Raw genomic sequence first — 20500 nt, 5'->3', positions numbered from 1 at the left:
CCCAGCTCAGCCATGAGTCCCTGGTCGTCTCTCTCCCACCCGCAAAGTTAGCCCGGCAAGTAACGTTCATTTATGCGATGATTCTGATTCAAGAACCTGGGGAAATGGAACAGCCAACATGATGGTTGAGATTCCACACCTATGGAACCTGTAAAATGGGGGTGAATGCAGCATTTAATGCATGTGCTTTTTGACAGGGTTAAACTGATTGATTTATTGATTGATTATTGGTTAGAAACAGAGAGAAGTTGGAGGGGAGGGAAAGATGGGGAAAGGGGCAGACACCTGTAGCTCTTCCCTTGCAGGTGGGGACCAGGGGCTTGAACCTGGGTCCTTGTGTACTGTAATGTGCATGTTTAACGAGGTGCACCACCATCTGGCCCCTGAGAATTAAAATGATAAATCTAGGCAAGGCCCTTCGACAGTGCTCAGTACATAGTACAAAGTCACCGACTATTACGTCATGAGACTCTGGTCAGTAGGGGGGTGTTTCTATCCACCATGCTTAGTTGCTGGAGTGGGGAAACAGGAAATCTCTCAGGCAGAATTTAACTTGTACTGGGGCTGGTCATGCAACTATGGAGGAGGAAGACAAGGGGTTAAAGTTGTTTACAAAGACCATAGGAAGGGACCGTGGATACTAAAAAGGGTAAAGCGAGAACTGAGGGCATGAAGGGGTGACAGAGAGGGAGACAGAATGAGTGGATTGTAACAGAGAAACTATGAACTTCGGGTCTGCTTGAAGAGTGAGCTAGGAGGAGTCAGGACAGAGGACGAGGTTGATGAGGTGAGGGATCAAGGAATGTTGGCTTGGATCCTTCATGAGATGATGAGGAAGCCATGGCTGATGACAGGAGTGAGTGCAAAAGAAGCCAGCTGTGTGCCCAGAGCTCCAGATTGTCAGTGCTGTATGGGCAGAGGCCAGGGCTCAGAAACTGGCACCAACTCTTGAGTCTGATACCATGGACTTCCAAAGAGAAGGAAGAAGAAAAAAAAAAGATTGTAGATGGGAGTGGGAAGTATGCAAGGACTTTCAGGGTCACTTGGAAGGAAAGGGCCCTCCCTCGGGAGGCCTTCAGGGTCTGGGTGTCTAAGGGCCAGGTGAGTATGCACTTCATTTGGTGGTGATCACTTTTAGCAAAATGTTCCAGAGGTGGGGCAGCAGGGCATGGGTGACCCCAGATTTCAGCTGCATATACTGAGCTTTACAGACTTTTAGATACAACTGCGTTAATATGCTCATGGCTCTCAGTGAATCCTACAACTTTTGATCCTTGGGAATTTTCTCAACATCTTCTGTTGATCACGGCGCCACTTTTGACCTTCCTGCAGGAGTACAGGGGGTATGGCGGCTTCTTTTCCTGGGAGGGAGTAAAGACAGTTTCTTGTGTCATTGTGCACCTATGAGTTACTTCACCTGTCAGTTTTCACAAGATTGTTTGAGTGAACAAAAGGGACCACTTTTATCCACTCACAGAGCTGGCGAGTTCCTCACCCCCCCCCCCCCGCTTTTTTTTTTCCCTCCAGGATTATCACTGGAGCTCAGTGCTGGCACTAGGAATCCACTGCTCCTGGAGACCATTCCTCCTCCCTCCCCACACTTTATTGGATAGAACAGAGAGAAATTGAGAGCGAAGGGGAGATAGAAGAGAGAAAGATAGATACTTGCAAACCTGCTTCACCACTTCTAAAAAGCCCCCTCCCCCCCCACAGGTGGGGAGCGGGGGTGGGGGGGGCTCAAACTGAGATCCTTGTGCAGGTCCTTTGTATTAGTACTATGTACTCTTAACTGGATGCACCACCACCCACCCCACCTCCCTTTTAAAAAATATTGATTTATTCCCTTTTGTTGCCCTTGTTGTAGTTATTATTGTTGTTATTGATGTCGTCGTTATTGGATAAGGCAGAGAGAAATAGAGGAAGGGAAGACAGAGAGAGGGAGAGAAAGATAGACACCTGCAGACCTGATTTACCACCTGTGAAGTGACCTTCCTGCAGGTGGAGAACCGGGGGCCCGAACGGGGATCCTTTAGCTGCGCTTTGCGCCACATGCATTTAACCTGCTGCACTACCGCCCGACTCCCCCACACCTCCCTTTTTTATTCAACTGCTTCTTGGGGGAAAACCTATTGATGTTTCCAAGTCCATAATCAGGGGTAGGGAAGGAAACCCAAAGCTTTGGAAGGATCATTTTCACGTCTCAGTGTTTTCTCAGTAGAATATATGGGAGCGCAATCTGACAATACCTTGATGATTCAGGGACGTCCTCCAAGAGCATCCGTATTTGTGTAGGGAACAACACTTGAACCACCTCACTGCCGTTGCAGACTGGGATGCAGCTGAGGTGGGCAGTCTTCCTCAGGTTTGTTCTTTGTAGTTCTGTAGTTCTTTGCTTACTTGAGTTGTCACTTAGCGTCTTGACCGTGGGCTAGTTTGTTTTGTACCTCCTTGTCCAGAGAGGAATGTTAAGTAGTTTCTGTGCCTTGAGAGTTTAGGAACTACCCTCCTCTACCACCACCACCACACACACAGACACACACACAGACACACACAGACACACACACACACACACACACACACACACACTCCAACCCACTGATCCCTTTGCTATTTCCTTACCAGCACACCATAGCATCATAGCATGGGGGATAGTTTACAGTACAGTTTCCTTTTTCATAGTTTGTGTTTGGGATACAGTTCTTTCTCTCTCTCTCTCTCTCTCTTTTTTTTTTTTTTTTAATTTTTACTTATGAAAAGGAAACATTGACAAAAGCCACAGGATAAGAAGGGTACAACTCCACACAATTCCCACCACCAGAACTCATATCCCATCCCCTCCCCTGATAGCTTTCCTATTCTTTATTCCTCTGAGAGTGTGGACCCAGGGTCATTATGGGGAGTAGAAGGTGGGGATTCTGGCTTCTGTCATTTCTTCCCCACTGAACACAGATGTTGACAGGTCGATCCATACTCCCAGCTTGTTTCTCTCTTTCCCTAGTGGGGCAGGGCTCTGGGGATGCAGGGCTCCAGGACACACTGGTGGGATTGTCTATGTAGGGAAGTCTGGTTGACATCATGGTAGCATCTGGAACCTGGTGGCTGAAAAAAGAGTTAACATATAAAGCCAAACAAGTTGTTGACTAATCATGAACCTAAAGGCTGGAGTATTTCAGATGAAGATTTGGGGGGGTCTCTGTTTTGTAAATAGATAGTAGGTCTACTTTAGTTATATTCCAAAGGACCCATGATTATACTAGTTTTTTTTAAAAATCTTTTCCCCTCATTTTTCTATGACTGGGGCAGCTTTTACTATAATAGTCCTGCCCGAAGTCAACTTCACTTTTTGGTTCACAGACACAGTGCCTTACTGTTTCTTGCCTGGAGACTGTTTTCCGATAAATGACAGATCTTGGATCTGGGTGGAACTCCAGAAACCACAGTGGCAAAAACCTGACCTGTTTTTTATTTATTTATTTATTTTAAAATACATATATTTTTAAATATTTTATTTATTTTACTTTTTTAATATTTATTTATTCCCCTTTGCTGCCCTTGTTGCTTTCTTGTTGTAGTTATTATTGTTGTTGTTAGCTAGGACAGAGAGAAATGGAGAGAGGAGGGGAAGACATAGAGGGGGAGAGAAAGATAGACACCTGCAGACCTGCTTCACCACCTGTGAAATGACTCCCCTGCAGGTGGGGAGCCGGGGGCTTGAACCAGGTACTTAATGCCAGTCCTTGTGCTTTGCGCCACCTGCGCTTAACCTGCTGCGCTGCCGCTGGACTCCCTTAAAAAATTTTTTTTTAAAAATATTTATTTTATTTATTTATTCCCTTTTGTTGCCCTTGTTGTTTTATTGTTGTAGTTATTATTGTTGTTGTCATTCGACAGAGAGAAATGGAGAGAGGAGGGGAAGACAGAGAGGAGGAGAGAAAGATAGACACCTGCAGACCTGCTTCACCGCCTGTGAAGCGACTCCCCTGCAGGTGGGGAGCTGGGGTTTGAACCGGGATCCTTATGCCGGTCCTTGTGCTTTGCGCCACCTGTGCTTAACCCGCTGTGCTACAGCCCGACTCCCTTTTTTTTTTTCTATAGATAAGGGAGCAAGGGGGACCCTGCTTAGCTCTCTGGGCTGATGGGAGTGGCTTTAGTACTACTGTTATCTTTGGGAGACTAGGAATCTTAGGTAGCCAGCATTTCCTCAGCACTTGGGTGTACAAAGTATTTATTATCCAAGACCAAAGAGCACCAGAAGTGTTATCAGTCTGAGAGACAGAATACCTGACCAATCAGGCCCTCGATCTTGCCTGGGCCACCAGGTTCCAGATGTTACCATGATGCCAACCGGACTTCTGTGGACAGATGACCCCACCAATGTGTCCTGGAGCCATGCTTCCCCAGAGCCCTGCCCCACTAGTGAAAGAGAGAGACAGGCTGGGAGTATGGATCCACCTGCCAACGCCCATGTTCAGCGGGGAAGCAATGACAGAAGCCAGACCTTCCACCTTCTGCATCCCATAATGACCTTGGGTCCATACTCCCAGAGGGATAGAGAATAGGAAAGCTATCAGGGGAGGGGATGGGATATGGAACTCAGGTGGTGGGAATTGTACCCCTCTTATCCTATGGACTTGTTAGTGTCTCCATTTTACAAATAAATAAATTAAAAAAATAAACTGAAAAAAAAAAGAGATGACTTATTGTGAGTAGTGGAGAAAACTGAAAACATGTTGCCCTTCCAAATGGAGGTGGGACTAATAAATGGCCATTCATTTGGTGAGCTTCAGAACTGTCTCTCAAAGAGATAGGAGGAATCCTTATGGATATAAGGAAAAGCACTAAATGTTAGAGCAAAAATGATGAATTCAAAATGATAGTTAACTTTTGTGCCCACAACCATGGTTAAGATCTGGGTGATGGCATACAAGTCAGAGTTGTCAGATGATAACAGGATTATTAGCTTTGAAAATAATTTTTATTTCCAAATTTTCTATAATTCTCATATAAAGATTCTTTTGTCACGGACACATACAAATGATCACACTAGGAGACTGGGCAGTGGCATACCTGGTAGAGCATGAAGATCTGGTTCAAATCCCTGGTCCCCACTTGCAGGGGGGGGGGAGGATTCAGGAACAGTGAAGAAATACTGTAGGTATCTCTCTCTCTCTCACTCCATCATACCTCCTCTCTCAATTTTTCTCTGTCTCTATCCAAAGTAAATACAGAAATAAATTTTAAAAAATTAAGAAAAGAAAGAAAGAAAATGGTTGCTGGGAATGGTGGATTCATTATACAGGAACAAGGTCTCAGTGATAATCTTGGTGACAAAAAAAAAAAAAAAACTAAAACAAAACAACAACAAAAACAAGGATAGCAGGCTCACCCTGAACATCAACAACATGACATATAAGCCCTCTTTCTAGTTCCTCCTCACAGTGACTATTGGGCCCAGCTACATGTGGGAAAGGCTATGGGACTCTCGATTGTTGAATAACATTGTCTGTGAGCATTGAAACCAGCCTCCTTCACGTCTATCTTCTGACTATAGTGGTGCTGAGTATCTCTCTACAAAAATCCCCCTTCTCCCACTTCATCTCCAAATGTTGCATATCTTCCTTTTGTTTAATTTCTATTTTTTAAATTTATTATCTTTATTTATTGGATAGAGACAGCCAGACATGGAGAGAGTAGGGGGAGATAGATAGATAGATAGAGAGATGGAGAGACACCTACAAATCTGTTTCACCACTCACAAAGCTCTCCTCCTGCAGGTGGAAACTGGGGGCTTGAACCTGGGTGCTTGAGCATTGTGACATGTGAGTTCAATGGTACACCAACACCTGACCCCCTTAATTTCTATTTTGTATCTTGATTTAGGATTGATATTCTTTTGCTGAGTAGAAAAGAAAATGTTCCTGGTGTAGTCAAATCCTTGGTTTTCTTTTTTCTTTTCTTTTTCTTTCTTTCTTTTTTTTTTTGGCCTCCAAATTTATCCCTGGAGCTCAGTGTCTGCACTATGAATCCACTGTTCCTGGAGGCTATATTTTCCATCTTTTTTTAATAGGAAAAGACAGAAAGAAATTGAGAGAAGAGGGGAAGACAGAAAGGAGAGAAAGATAGACATTTGCAGACCCACTTCAGTGCTTGTGAAGTGATCCCCCCTACAGGCAGGGAGCTGGGGACTCAAACCGATCCTTACGTGCGTCCTTGTGCTTTGTGCTATGTGCCTGGACCCCAGATTCATAGTTTTCCAGAGAGCAATTTGTTTGGATTGTTTTCCTGTTGGGGGCAACTCCCTGCAGATCTTTGAGAGTCTTAAGTTTGTGTCATGTGGTACATGTGGTTTCTCACATTCTGTCACACGTAACTAGAATGATTGATTGCATGACCCCAAGGGTAGGTTGTGCATTGACGGATGGACCATTGAATCCTGTAGAAGGCAACTCCTTCAGATCTTCTGAGCAAAAACTCAAATTTGAGCCAGCTTTTAAGAAACGAACATTGACCTGGGTTCCTAGTGGTGTGGACAGTTTTAAAGAGGTGTTGGTGGTGGCCTGACTGAGGCCCCCACTGACTAAAACCAGTCCTGGGAAATGCCTCCTTGCTTCCCTAGGCTCACAATGACCCCATTGTTCCAGCGGTGCAGAACTTCCTTTTTCTGAATGGTTAGATGTTGTGAGGTCACTCACTTTCATGGTCCCTTTGCTCACAAGTCAGCTGTCGGGCAGAGAGAGGGTCTCTAGGCAGACATTACTGAAGGCCTTTCATGTCTGACTTCCTGCGAATCAGATTGGAGGACCGTTCTCCACAGCTTGTTTCTCTACCTCTTTCCAACTTGTGTAGATTCTCAGTGTGCAAGTCTACATCAAACTGTCATGGAAGGAAAAGGTGGAAAAAACTTTCTTCTGATTATATATAGTTGATTTATTCCTGAAATTTGATTTGGAGGTAATATAACCATATGCAACGGGTGTGTGTGTGTGTGTGTGTGTGTGTGTGTGTGTGTGTGCCTCCAGGGTTATCACTGTGGTTCGGTGCCTGCACTACAAATCCACTGCTCCGCTCCCGGCAGCCATTTCTCTCTCCCCACCCCTTTTTTTTGTTATTGAGTAGGACAGAGAGAAATTGAGAGGGGAGGGCAGATAGAGAGGGAGAAAAGAAGATTCGTTTCTCATGAAGTGTCCTGCCTGCAGGTGGGGAGCCGGGGCTCGAAGCCGTATCTTTGCGCTTAGTATTATGTGCACTTGACCTCGTGCACCACTGCCTGCCCCCTCCCCCCCCATAATAGGTCTTCATATTAAAATGGAAACTTTCCCATTTATAACGGAGTGTGGTCAGTCATTATTTATAGAGTGGCTTGGGTAAATATAAAATTCAGATCTGTCCTAAGAGCTGAGAGGTACACAGTGCCCAGTGTGCCTTCCTGCAGTTACCCGCAGAGAGCACGCCAGCTGGAAGCAGTCCATGGAACCTGCATACTGAAAGGGAAACATGGAGCCTGAGCTGAGACGTGTGTCACAAGCTTTGTACACGTTGAGACAGACATTTAAACCCTCCTCCTTGTCCCTCAACACTCTTCACAACTATCTTTCTCTTTGAACCTGTTTCTTGACGTATCCCCCTACCCAGGCTGAGAAAGGATGCTTACAGACTGTCTTCTTTGCAGGGGCTGTGAGATCCTTGAACCAAAGATCGGCCTCACCCTGCTTTGGATGCTCAGTGCATAGGGATGTCTCATACCTGTCTGCTGGGACAGTGGCTTGGAGGACTTATATTATTTATTTTTGGGCCTGTGTATAGGAACTTTCTCTCTCTCTCTTGCCTCCAGTCGCTAGGGCTCAGTCCATGCACTGTGAATCCACAGCTCCTTTATTATTGTTGTTATGATGTTGTTGTCGGATAGGACAGAGAGAAATGGAAAAAGAAGGGGAAGACAGAGAGGGGGAGAGAAAGACAGACACCTACAGACCTGCTTCATCACTCTCCTGCAGGTGGGGAGCCGGGGGCTTGAACTGGGATCCTTATGCGCTTTGCACTACCTGCACTTAACCCACTGTGCTACTGCCCGACTCCCGGCCATTTTAAATTTAATATGTAATTTAATAAGTTTATATATTAAATTACATTTGTATGTTTATATATATGTTTAGATATGTTATGGCATGGATTAGCCTTGTTTAATTTAATACATGCACACACACACACACACACACACACACACACACATACACGCACACACATATGTAGGACTCTAGGGTTATTGCTGAGGTTTTGTACCTTCACTGTGCATCCACTGTTCCTGGTGGTCATTTTCATTCCCCCTTTTTTCATCCCTCTCTATTTTATTCAATAGGATAGAGAGAAATTGAGAGAGGAGGGAGAGTTAGAGGGGGAGAGAAAGAAAGACAAGTGTAGACCTGCTGCAGCCGGGTTTGAACCAGGATCCTGGTGCTGGTCCTTGTGCTTAGTACAGTGTGCACTTAACCAGGTGCACTGCCACCCGGCCTCCTTAATTTACTTTTTCTCGTGGAAGACAAACATGCTTAGAGGACACACCTGCCAAAATGAAGTGTACACCCCCAAAGCAAGAGCCATGTACAAGAATCCATAGTGGGTTCTTAGCATAAGATCTGCACCTCATGGATGTGTCTGGAACTCAGCACAGGTTTGCTGAAAGAATGAGTTAGCCCACGAATGAGTGAATGGATGAATTGATGTTGCATGCCTATAGATACTTGACGCCTATTTCCACTGCTGTGACCCTTGGATACTTGCAATCGGAGAGCAAATATGCAGTGTCCAGCCAGAAGTGTCATCAAGAAACAACACATCCCCTTCCACCCACCCAAACTGGTGAATCGCCAACGCGGGACCTATGATAGACAAAGGGCAATTCTGTCCACCGCCCTACCCCAAGATTTGCTCAGAGATAGCTGTTCGCCTCCAGCAAGAGATAGATGAGAGTGTGCTGACGCCTACCAAAGCTACTCATCCTCGCAACTTGAATTTTTTTTTTTACTATTATCTTTATTTATTGAATAGAGACAGTCAGAAATCAAGAGGGAAGGGGGTAGTAGAAAGGGAGAGAGACAAAGACACCTGCAGTCCTGCTTCACCAGCTGTGCAACTTTCCCCCTACAGATGGGGATTGGGAGCTTGAATCTGGGTCCTTGCACCTGTAACATGTGCATTCAACCAGATGCGCCACCACCTGGCCCCCTGCAACTTGAATTTTTAACAAAGTGCAGTAATGGACTAGTTTTTCAATTTCTCTGAAAGAGGGTGGGGTGGGGCTTGGGGAAGTGAAAGTAATGAGGAAGACTGCTGTATAAGGAGAGGGAGAGGGAAAAGAAAGAGGGAGTATTTCTTTAAAAGACTAACTTAGGAGGTCGGGTGGTAGCACAGTGGGTTAAGCGCACGTGGCACAAAGTGCAAGGATCAGCATAAGATCCTAGTTCGAGCCCCGGCTCCCTACCTGCAGGAGAGTCGCTTCACAGGCGGTGAAGCAGGTCTGCAGGTCTTTCTCTTCCCCTCTCTGTCTTCCCCTCTTCTCTCCATTTCTTTCTGTCCTATCCAACAACAAACGGCATCAACAATAATAATAACCACAGTAAGGCTACAACAACAAGGGCAACATAAGGGGAAAAATGGCCTCCAGGAGCAGTGGATTCATGGTGCAGGCCCTGAGCCCAGCAATAACCCTGGAGGTAAAAAAAAAAAAAAGACTAACTTCACTTCCCTCTTTCTTTAACAGGCTTCAACGCCACCCAAAGCACATCAAACTCTTTATCTTGTGTGTATCTGCCCAGAGTCTGTCAGGTAGAGGTGTTGCTAGGGGCAGAGTTTCCTAGCACCCAAGGGACCAGGGTCAGAGTCAGGAGGTGGAGTCCTGAGAAGGTGGGTTCAGTGTGGAAGGCAGAGCCTGCATTTGGCCTGTAAGTTGGGGTGCCTGGACAATCCACCTGGGGCTAGAGCTCAGCACACTGCATTTAGTTGATTCATATCTAGACTGTTTCTCTGGGTCTTAGAGATAAGGCTTCTAAGACACTTTCTGGCTTAAGTGGCAACTTCCTCTTACCCAAAAATACATGAAGAGCCACCAGCAGGCAGAAGAGGAAGTGGAGGGTTGGGGAGGAAATGGGTAGTTGAAGAGGTTAAAATGCAGAGGTGAGAAGGACACTCTGTGTCAAATTCCTGTTTGGGAATGTGTGATTCCCTTTCTAGGACCTGACAAGATTCTTAGGTAGGACAAAGGGAGAAAAGTGAGAGACAAGGCTTCATTGCTTGTGTCTTCACACTTTCTTAGGCTTCAAGTTAAAAAATAAAAACCAGATGACACTGCAGACATGGTTTCAGAATCCACACGGACACGTTTTGTATTACTAGGTACATGGGTAATAAGTACATAAATAAAGTGAATTAAGTAGATAAATAAACATATGTTTTCCTGGACCAGATAACATTAAAGAATGCTAATATGATACTCCCTTTTGGAGAGTTAGAGAACTCATTAATATATGACAGACTCTTAGAAGTCTTGCACTAAAGGAAGCTAACATACTATTTTTCATATGTGCTTGGCTAAGGATGGGCTTGATATGCTTTTATCACACAGCCATGTAGATAATGGATTGTTACTTCAGTGGTTATAGGGTGACCCTTTCCTTTCTGTCACACCTATTAATCTGTTAAAGGAGCCACTCATTTTATGGGATACAATTTAGGAAATGCTGTGTTAAGATGATGTCTTACCCAGCATGAGAAAACACACTACTTTCACAATATTGAGTGGCACAAAAAATGTCCCAATGAGGTTAACTCGTGCCAATGCACCGATCCATCAATCCTGCCTGGAAGCCACCTAATTCTTTTGCGGGATGGGTTCCTGCCAGGAGAATGCAGTCTGTGGCAGAGGGCGAGATTAGCCTGGCATGAGAATATCATCCATGGCCTCAAGTGTCTTCGTTTAGGACTTTAAACACTGGTTCTCTTTTGATCCAAGCCATTTCCAATACTGAAAGGTAGTGGTACTCAAGTTCCTTTTAAACACTTAATGATCACTGAATATATATAGTTAAGAATTCTTGAATAGGGGCTAGGTGGTGGCATACCCGGGTGAGTGCACGTTACCATATACCAAGACTGGGGGTTTAAGCCCCTAGTTCCCACACGTAGGAAGGAAATTTCATGAGTGGTGAAGCAGTGATGAAGGTGTCTCTCTTTGCCGCTCTTTCTCTCTCTCTCTCTATCTCTGTTTGCTCTCTCAATTTCTCTCTGTCCTATCATAAAATAAAGAAAATAATAATACTAATAATACTAATACTACTAATAATAATGAATTCTTGAAGGAAAATAATGTGTCTTAGAACTGAAATGATTTTCTGGTTCTGTTGCTTATCTTTAAGAAGTTAATTCCTGGGAGTTGGGCGGTAGTGCAGTGGGTTAAGCGCAGGAGGCGCAAAGCACAAGGACCGGCATAAGGATCCCGGTTCGAGTCCCACCTGCAGGGGAGTCGCTTCACAGGCGGTGAAGCAGGTCTGCAGGTGTCTGTCTTTCTCTCCCCCTCTCTGTCTTCCCCTCCTCTCTCCATTTCTCTCTGTCCTATCCAACAACGACGACAACAACAATAACTACAACAATAAAACAACAAGGGCAACAAAAGGGAATAAATAAATAAAATAAATATTAAAAAAAAAACAGAAGTTAATTCCTGGGGTCCAGGTGGTGACAATTCAGTTAGGTGTACATAGCACTATGTAGAAGGACCTGGGTTCGAGCCCCTGCCCTCCACCTGCATTGGGGAGGCTTCACAAGCGGTTAAGCAGGCCTGTAGGTGTGTCTCTCTTCCTTCCTGTCTCAATTTCTCTCCGTCCTATCAAATAAAATGAAAAAAAAAGAAAAAAAGTTAATTTCTTAGAAATGTTTCCTTTTTATAATAAAAAAGAATGTATTTCAAAAAAAAATAAAAGAAGGGAAGGATAAAGAACAAAAAAAAAAGAAATCTTGAAATTGGTTGATGTTGTCACTTAGTGGGTCCCAAATTTAGCTGCATATTGGAATCAAGCTTCTTCTTCTCCCTCTTCTTCTCCTTCTCTTTCTCTTCCTCCTCCTCCTCCTCCCCTCCTCCTCTTTTTCCAGTATTCCATTTCAATTAACTCACAGTGCTGCAGGTGGGAACCAGTAATTTGAATTTTTTAAGTGAGTTTCAGTAATTCCAGTGTGTACAAATTTGGAGGAACTGATGGTTGGGGAGAATTTTAATTCCCAGAGATTTTACGACAATATCCAGGCCTTTGGGAGGGTCACAGAATGGGGCTTTCTCCTCACCCTCATTTCTTTTTGTCTCCAGGTTATCACTGGGACTTGGTGCCTGCACTATACATCCATTTTTCCCGGAGGCCACTTTTTCCATCTTATTGAATGGGATAGAGAGATAGTGAGAGAGGAGACAGAGATAGGGAAAGAGAAAGAGAGACACTTGAAGACCTGCTTCACTGCTTGTGAAGTGTCTCCCTTGAAGGTGGGGTGCTCGAGGCTCCCAACCCAGATCCTTGCACAGGTCCTTGTGATAAGTACTGTGTGCACTACCAGATGCCCCTGCCCAGTCCCTTCATACTCATTTCCTAAGTGAGGTAACAGAGGTGCTAACAGGCTTATGATAAAGAACACCTTTGCATCAAGTTCAAAGCTAGTGTCAGCCCTTATGGCCTATTTGGGCTAAGCATCCTTTTGGGTCAGACTGGATTCTGGACGTGATGGGATGAAAGTTTAGGTAAAGAGTGTGAGGAGTTAGGGCGGAGAACCCAGTGAATTGAACACAGGCCTTTGTATGTTTATAGCAGAAACAAGAACCGCCATTCAATATTGTTCAATATTATGCCTTTGGCCCATCCCCTCCGTGCCATGTCTGTTGGCAGACTGCTGGTTTGCACTCCATTTACAGAAATGGAACCTTTGTGTCAAGAGTTAAAGGAGATTGGGAAAGCCCACTGCCTGTCTTCAGACTTCATGTCAACTACTTGTCTCTTTATTTTTAAACAAACAAGGTCTCCTTTTGGGTTTTGAGGATGTCTCCAGTATTTTCTCTAGTTTTATTGCTTTTATTTTTTTCTCTTTTGTCCTTACATTGGTAGGTGTGAGAAAAACCTACCTGTCTCTTGAGCTGACCTGTCAGCCACAGAGAACTGTTTTACTGGCCTGATGACTCGTGACCTGTTGTGCAGGGTTCTGAGCAATATGGTGGGCAGTACAAAGCGTGTTGATGATAAAGCTGATTATTTGCTATTAATTGGCTTATCTGAGGTTTCAGGGGTTCATTTAAGTTCATTTAACTTAGAGAAGCAAAGATGAAAGGAAATTCTCCCAAGTCCTTTCAAATACCATGGTGCAAACAACAGTTTCATACTGCCTGGCACAATTTATTAAACTTCTTTTACATACAGGGAGAAACACAAACACATTTCTAACAGCTTAACATGGAAGAGGAGTCAAGAATTTTCTCTCACTGGAGGTGCTGATGGCCACTTGACGGAGCACTTGATGTCATTAGGGATTTGGGGTGGATGGCCTGCAATTTGGAAACCTTAAAGTTTTGAGATGTTTGTTGTTGCCAGACTTTCATCAATGCAAGCAGATTGTTTTTTTCAGCTAGAGAGAGAGAGAGGGAGAGAGAGAGAGAGAGAGAGAGAGAGAGAGAGAGAGAGAGAGATTACAGCACTGAAGCTTCTCCCAATGTGGTAGGAGCCCTCTGAAACCTTGTTCTGTGCATGACAGAGTAGGCACCCCCCCCTCACCAGTTGAAGTAACTTGCTAATGCAGAGTCCCAAGATCTTAAAAGAAGATATAAGATTTTTTTTTTTTTTAGCTCTTTCAGTAGATGTTTGATATATTTAGATGGCTTCTCATTGGGTACATAGATGTTAATAATTGTTAAGTCCTCTTGATTGACTGATCCTCTGAGCATTAAGTAATGCCCATCTCTATCTTTTTACATTTATTTATTTATTTTTTTCTTTATTGGGAAATTAACATTTTAAAGTCTACAGTAAATGCAATAGTTTGTACATGCATGCCATTTCCCAGTAGAAATAAAATGAGTGAATTCTCTTGTCATGACAGATTGCTTCTAAGAAGTGTCAGTAAGGTTGGGGTCAGAGTCAGTTTGGCAAAACAGTGTTTTGTTGTCATTTGTTTGTTGTTTGATTATTTGTTCTTATGGGCATTAATGAATCCTTGAGCTATTTTCTTTGCTAGTCATGTGATACAATGTTGAAATTTATGAACAATTACAATCAGCTTTGTAAACATAGTGAAATTCAAGGTTGCCCCGGCAATGATACACTCTACTTGCATTTCACAATGGTTCTTTGATTAGGAGCAAAAAAGTAGAGACAAAACCTGGAAAGTGTTTCTCTCAGGAGAGTGCTTTCCACTTGAATATGGCTGTGGACACAGGTGTTATAGCCTGGCAGATTTAGAACCATTAAGCCAGAGCTGCTCAGAACAGGGGTTCTTATACCATCACCATGAGCACCTGGGAATTGAGGCCCCCAAACAGACCTACCGAATCAGAATCCCTGGAATTTATTTTGTGTTTAATCAGACTCCCCAAGTAATTACAATGTTCACTCAATTTGGAGAAGCTCTGTCCCAAGCTGATGGTTCTCCAAGAGCCATATGCTGGCCAGTAGCAACAGCAATACCTCTGAACTTGGTAACAAATGTCTCAAGTGGTAAAAACTATGCAGGATGTGAAAAAAAATAAAAGAATTACAATGTGATCCATCAGTTCCACTTCTGGAATATATCCAAAGAAAATAAAGGCACTAACTAAAAAATAAAATTATCTGCAACATTATTTAAATAGTCAAAATATGAAAATGACTAAAGTGTCCATGAACAGATGATTAGATAATGAAACTGCTATATATGCACATACACACATAAACACACACATATATACACACATGTGTATGTATGTGTTAGAATATTACCTAGTCATGAGAAGTATAAAAAAAATCCACATTTGTGATGATTTGGATGAAGCTTCAAGATATTATGTTGTGTGAAATAAATCAGAGGCAGACAGATATTAAATGGCTTTATATGTGGAATCTAAAAAAGAAAAGTCAAATTCATAGAAGAAGAGATCAGACTTGGGGTCAACAGACAGAAGGTAGGGAAAGGGAACTGCAGGGAGCTGGTAAAAAGGTACAAACTTGTTATAATAAGATAAAGCCCCCGGGATACAGTATATCACGTGATGGCAATAGCTAACATTTGCTGCCTCTGATATATTGGGGAATATTCAAGAATAGAGATGTCAGCTGAACCAGTTGTGCTTATGATTTCATAATGGATATAAATCAAGGCATCTGGGAGTCGGGCGGTAGTGCAGTGGGTTGAGAGCACGTGGCGAGAAGCTGCAAGGACCAGCATTAAGGATCCTGGTTCGAGCCCCGGGCTCTCCACCTGCAGGGGAGTCACTTCACAGGCAATGAAGGAGGTCTGCAGGTGTCTATCTTTCTCTCCCCCTCTCTGTCTTCCCCTCCTCTCTCCATTTCTGTCTGTCCTATCTAACAATGATGACATCAATAACAACAATAATAACTACAACAACAATAAAAAACAACAAGGGCAACAAAAGGGAAAATTAAGTAAATATTATAAGAAAAAAAATCAAGGCATCTGTCTATATGACTTAAACATATGCAGAGATGCATGCCAATTATTTCCCAATAAAATTGAAAAGTGATATTATAAAAGCCTGGGTAGAAATGTCCAAGGCTCATTTTTATTAGACATTGGCAAGAAATACAGGAAATGCTTCCTGGTTACAGAGATGGCAAAAGCAAACATGAGAGAATGACTTCTGGGATAAAAGTATATGCTCTAGAAATGGACCGGAAGTGGGAAGATCTCCTAGGCTTATTCCCTATTACTAGGTAGTCAATAAAAAAACTTTCCAGATCTTCACCACCTCTACCTTTGGTTTAGAATACTGGTTGTGGAGTCAGCAAGATCACAGACTGCCCTCCCCCAAGGCCATGGACAACATTAATACTGCCCTTGGCTTCTGTCTACCTTGCATTATTTCCTGACCCTAGACTGATAAAGGCAACCAAAATATCAGAAACTCAGTCCGCATATAGTAAGATGACCACATCTGCACAATGATAGAGAGTCAGGTGGTGGTGCACCTGGTTGAGTGCAGACACTACAATGCACAAGGACCCAGGCTCAAGTCTCTGGTTCTCACCTGTAGGAGGAGAGCTTCCCGAGTGATGAAGCAGGGCTGCAGGGGTCTCTCTGTCTCTCTCCTGTTCTATCTTCCCCCCTCTTGATTTCTGGCTGTCTCTAACCAATAAATAATAATAATAATAAACAATGACAAAGAATATGGTATGTCTCTTGCCTACTGAATCCTCATAGCTGCCTGGCACCCACCTTTTGAAAGTTAAGAGATCAAAGAAGAGAAAGAACCTCGAGACTGAAATGACTTCTTGCTCTGGGTTCATCCAGTCTCCAGCTCCAAGGGAGGCATATTCTCATACCTCAGAGCAAATATCCTCATCCAGAGAGAACCTGGACTTGGCTGCTGATCTCTTTCTTTGCAGGTCCCTTTGAGATAGCTTCGTCTAACAAGTGCATTTTTCCAAAGGTGTTTGGGACTTCGAGGTAAGGGACTCGCTAGTATTGGAGAAGATCGATGCAATAAAGGTGAAGGAAAATGAAGGTAAGACTTGGCTTTAATATTAGGAACTTCTACCATTGAGCTGGATAAGGTTGGAGAGTTGGGGTGGGACTACACAGAGGTGGGATTTGGAGGGGTGCCTGTTCTTGTCATACTGAGAAGAAACACAGCATGTTGTGATATGGTCTTACTGTTTATTTTGCTTCAGGTGGCTTTAGTTTATTTTTCTGGCATATTTTAGCAAATGTCCTGAGGTACAGAAATTTTTCATCTTGTATTTGTTTTGGGGAAACAAGAATATGTCATCAGGTCTGGCCTTGGAAGTCCTGCTGTATGATTCTTGGTAGGAAGTGTTGCCAAGCATCTTGCCTTCAGCGGGCAGAATAATACCTGGCTCTTGCAGAAAGATGGAGATGCAAGTGGTTCTTTCCTGATAGGATTATCTCCAAATGACCTCCAACTTCCTGAATGTCCTTGACAAAGTCTGAGAATAACTGTAGGCATCATAGCACCTTCTGATTATCCCCACCCATGACATCTTTCACGGAATTAGTTGAAGATGGCAAGATGACTTAAAAAAAATTCATGGTCTTTGTTTATTTACTAAATAGAGACAGCCAGAAACCCAGAGGTAAGTGGGTGGTACGGAGACAGACAGACATTTGCAACACAGCTTCACCACTTGCAAAGCTTTTCCCCTGCAGGTGGGGCCTGGAGGCATGAACCTGGGTCCTTGCACGTCATAACATGTACACTCAACCAAGTATGCCACCACCCAACCCCCAATATGAATCTTTTTAATCTTCTTCCTTTAGAACTTTATTGAAATGATGCCAAAGATTAGAATATATGTACTATTTGATACATATCAAATATGAACGCAGGGAAAGGTGGAAGCGGCAGGGGAGAAAGTGGAAAGACCCTTGTGCAGACAGAGTGACGTTTCAAAGGGAAGGTGTAATGAGGGTTAAATGAATTTAGTCAGGCAAGGAGACACAGTGAGAATGTTCATAGCTGTCATGTACTATGGTGACTTAACTCAGGTTCTTGGGCTCACTCTCATACAGTAGCAATTGAAAAGAATCCAACACATTCACAGACAGGGTTTACTAAGGCCTATGTTCAAGTATAAGTGAGACAGCAGACAAGACCATATTAATCAGAGTTGGCACCAAGCCTGCTTGACCCCAAGCCCACTACTCATTACCAACATGATTTTGTTTAACAACATGAAATGCCATTAAAAAAATTAAGATTTTCTTTACTGGGCATTAATGGCTTACAGTCAATAGTAAAATACGGTAGACTGTACATGTGTAACATTTCTCAGTTTTCCACATAACAATTCAGCCTCCACTAGGTCCTCCTCTGCCATCATGTTCCAGGACCTGAACCCTCCCCTTCACACCTAAAGTCTTTTACTTTGGTGCAATACACCAACTCCAGTCCAAGTTCTGCTTTGCGTTTTCCCTTCTGATCTTGTTTTTCAACTTTTGTGTATGAGTGAGATCATTGGATCGACCTTCTCGTGGTGCATCCCGTGAGTACCCATTCATTGGGGAAACTGACGATCCTTCCTAGCCGACTGAATCCACATGGATCCCAGTCACTTTCAAAGCCAGCAACAAGCAGCTCCTGATAGCTTTCAACCTGACACTGTTGACTGGCTACGGAAGAAGGGCAAACGCTAGAAGAAGAAGTGAGATCATCCCATGTTCATACTTTTGTTTCTGACTTATCTCATGTAGCATGAGTCCCTCAATTTCCATCCAAGGTGAGATGAAGAAGATGAAGTCACCATTTTTAATAGCTGAGTAATATTCCATTGTGTGTATAGACCACAAATTATGTAGCCACTCATCTGTTGTTGGACACCTGGATTGCTTCCAGGTTTTGGAAATTCCAGGTTTTTTTTTTTCATAACCTTATTTATTATTTATTTGAAACCAGTTAACAAAACTATAAGATCAGGATATATATATATATATATATATATATATATATTCCAAAACTATAAACACACCCTTCCAATTTTGAATGAGATTTATTCACAGTGAACACAAGAGGTAAAAGAACTATTAGTGTAAGAAGAAATCCAGTTCAAAATGTGATTCCTTTTTGCACCTTTCAGTTTCTAAAAAAAAAAAAAAAAAAAAAAAAGATCCAGGCATGCCTCTAACTTGTCTATTTTTCTCTTTGTTGGTAGAACTCACAGAAAACATTGGACTTCCCCTTAGTCTACTTGAAAACCGCAATCCTTGGCCAGCCTATGTCACATATACCTCCCCGATGGTTGAAAAACTGATTGAGAAAAGCAAAGCTCTGGAACTGGAATGCATGCGTGCTTTTGAGGAAAGTCAAAGGGCATCAAGATTGAGCAAGTCTCCTAGCTACACCCAGATCAAAAGGAAAAAGTCATCCAAGTCAACTGGTACCACATACAAGGACTCAAGATCAGAAACCACGTTATCAGTGTGGGGTACCTACTCTGTCTCAACCCTGGGCCTCCCTGCTATCTTAGAGCCCAAGAACAGTCATATGAATTTCAGAGATAGTCCCACTGCAAACTACAACAAGATCATCTTTTCTCGAAGACCTGTCACGAGGAGGCTTCCATACAGCTCACTTCTGACCAACAAGGAGAAACATGTCAGTGTTTAGTGAAGAGTCCCTGCAGTCAGCCCCCCAAGATTGTGCAGCAATTAAGTTCTGTTTGCCTCTATCTTCACAATGTCCTTTATATTTTCTCTCGCTTCTGCTTCTGTTGACTGAGATAGACTAGACACAAGCATGGGCTGTGGGTGGGCAAGTGCACCTCTCCCTCCTCTAGTATCCCAAACAGAAGGGTCCCTGGGACACTCTCAGTTCATGACACCTAATACAAACAGCAAGGATTAATGGTGGGTGATTTGCCTAGGTCCAGGCAGGAGATAAAACCACACTATTTTTTTTTAAAAAAAATTTATTTATAAAAATGGAAATATTGACCAGATCATAGGATAAGAGGGGTACAATTCCACACAGTTCCCACCACCAGAACTCCATATCCCATCACCTCCCCTGACAGCTTTCCTATTCTTTAACCCTCTGGGAGTATGGACCCAGACTCATTATGGGATGCAGAAGGTGGGAGGTCTGGCTTCTGTAATTGCTTCCTTGCTGAACATGGACATTGGCAGGTCTAGCCATACTCCCAGCCTGTCTCTCTCTTTCCCTAGTGGGGAAGGGATCTGGGGAGGTGGAGCTCTAGGACACATTGGTGGGGTCGTCTGCCCAGCAAAGTCAGGTTGGCATCATGATAACATCTGGAATCTAGTGGCTGAAAAAGTTAAGATATAAAGCAGAACAGATTGTTGACTAATTATGAATCCAAAGGCTGGAATATTGCAGATGAAGATTTGGGGTCTCCATTTTGGAAAAAGTAGGTCTATTTTAGGTATATTCCAAGAGGCCCATGACCCTACTAGTTTTTGCCTGATCCTGACATCTAGTATGCAAATGACTTATGTCATTATCTGGGGAGATGGTGTCATAGTTGGAAAAAGGGCTAGAAAGCTGGATCAAGGAAGAGAGTATCTCTCAAATATGGGAAAAGTGTATAAATATTGTTAACTGTGAACCCCACCGGTTTGATCTGGGGCCCATATTCATTCAGCACAGAAGCCTGTGCAACCTCAGTATCCCTGTGGGTCTGAGCTCCCATTGTGTGGCTACCACAGCAATTTTACCAGAATTCATTTAATGCAAAGAATTGCTAACCCAAAACTGAAAAGGCAGGAAGAGAACACAAAGGTTATCAATGGA

At 43.3% G+C, this 20500-nt stretch overlaps 1 protein-coding gene across 6 annotated transcripts in view; it reads left to right on the top strand.

Annotated features, from left to right (window-relative positions):
* The window catches only part of CDRT4 (CMT1A duplicated region transcript 4), a 41244-nt gene extending 21826 nt beyond the window's left edge, over positions 1–19418 (top strand). For all 6 annotated transcript variants that reach the window (XM_060204464.1, XM_060204462.1, XM_060204461.1 and 3 more), the window contains exons 3-4: positions 16664–16738; positions 18903–19418. In XM_060204464.1, the coding sequence (XP_060060447.1) occupies positions 16664–16738; positions 18903–19357 (530 nt within the window). In that variant the 3' untranslated portion in view covers positions 19358–19418. The remainder of the gene's footprint in view (positions 1–16663; positions 16739–18902) is intronic.
* The last annotated feature ends 1082 nt before the right edge of the window (positions 19419–20500 follow it).

This window comes from Erinaceus europaeus, chromosome 12 (genome assembly GCF_950295315.1).
Source record: "Erinaceus europaeus chromosome 12, mEriEur2.1, whole genome shotgun sequence".
Classification (NCBI taxonomy): Eukaryota; Metazoa; Chordata; class Mammalia; order Eulipotyphla; family Erinaceidae; genus Erinaceus; species Erinaceus europaeus.
The sequence above is the reverse complement of the archived record's forward strand: the minus strand, read 5'-3'. Positions and strand labels throughout refer to the sequence as shown.